We start from the raw sequence: 1,283 nt of genomic DNA on the forward strand, positions 1-1,283 counted from the left end.
CCACATGAAATCCAGTCCACGTTTTTCCTGCAACCTTAATAGCAGCATGCTAGCAAGTTTACACACCAGTCTCGTCATTAGGCCTATTTTACTGGATCTGTATTCGACCACCTCCACCTAAACTTGCTGTTTCAGCAACATTTAATTTAAAAACTGTACTTTTGAGGTTAAACAAATGTTCATAATTAATTTAAATAAATTACAAGTTAAAAGGGGCATGGACATTTCTCTTTTTTGTTTGGAGAAATATCGAACCGTGAGACTAAAGTATCGAACCGAACCGTGAATTTTCTGTATGGTTGCAGCCCTATTAATAATATATTTTTTCATGTTTTGCTAGTGTTGAGCTTTTTTAGCTTCAACCACTCAGTTTTAACTTCTTCAACACGTTTTGAATGCTCTCTCTCTAATTGTTTTGTTTTTTAGTGGGACTGGTTCTGTCCTGGGCAGACTGGGAGGATTGTCAAATGGGAATTAGCAGCATCACTAAAAATGACTGGTTTCCTTTAAGTTTGTGAGTGGAAAGAAGCAGATCTTAGTTTTACCTCTTTCCCTTTGGTATCTCCATTCTCAATCCACTCCACGGTCACACTCTCATTGTCTTCATGCAGCGATGTGACCATGGCCTGGTGTATTCTTCCTGCAATGGAAACACAAAGTCATGCTCAGTGAGAACAATGCCAACAACACAGATTCTCCTGCAGACTTCAGTTAAAATCTGACATGATCACAATTTTCATAGCCTGCTAAAAACCAGAACCCACTTTGCTTCATAAGAGGGTCTGCACTCTCAGCTAAAGAGAAGTGATTCTAGCTGGAGGCGTGGCCTCTGCTGAAGTTTAAAATGATTGGATCGGTTGACCACGACGTATGTAGCCAGCTCCACTGTGAAGGAGGCTAAGCTAAGAAGCTAACCAGAAATCGTGTGTGCTGTAAACAACCCTACAGAGAGGAGAGAAGTAGGGCAGACCGGGGACGGTAGCAACAAGGGACGGTTGCAACACATCATTTTTCTCCAAACAGAAACAGAGTGATGACCCTCACACTGTACATGCTCAGTTAGATGTCCCACCTTGGAAAGAAAAAGTCAACAGATTCAAAAACTGATCCAGGATTTATTTAAAAAATCAGTTTTTGAGGAACAAAGTATTTTTTTACCCAGTTTTATTTTTGTTAAACTGTTGTCACTGTTTTTGTGATCCAGCTCAAACTTCTCTGGTTTAAACAAGTGATCTGTTGACTTTTAACTAATCTAGTTAACATGTATCCAGATGAGCTTATTT

At 39.6% G+C, this 1,283-nt stretch overlaps 1 protein-coding gene across 1 annotated transcript in view; it reads right to left on the bottom strand.

Moving 5' to 3' along the window:
• The window catches only part of LOC106531227 (kinesin-like protein KIF2A), a gene marked incomplete at its 3' end in the record, with an annotated part of 57,304 nt that overhangs the window by 46,266 nt on the left and 9,755 nt on the right, over positions 1 to 1,283 (bottom strand). The window contains 1 exon segment of the mRNA XM_014027017.1: positions 546 to 640. Coding sequence (XP_013882471.1) covers positions 546 to 640 — 95 coding nt within the window.

The sequence above is a fragment of the Austrofundulus limnaeus genome, unplaced genomic scaffold (assembly GCF_001266775.1).
Source record: "Austrofundulus limnaeus strain Quisiro unplaced genomic scaffold, Austrofundulus_limnaeus-1.0 Scaffold608, whole genome shotgun sequence".
Taxonomy (NCBI): Eukaryota; Metazoa; Chordata; class Actinopteri; order Cyprinodontiformes; family Rivulidae; genus Austrofundulus; species Austrofundulus limnaeus.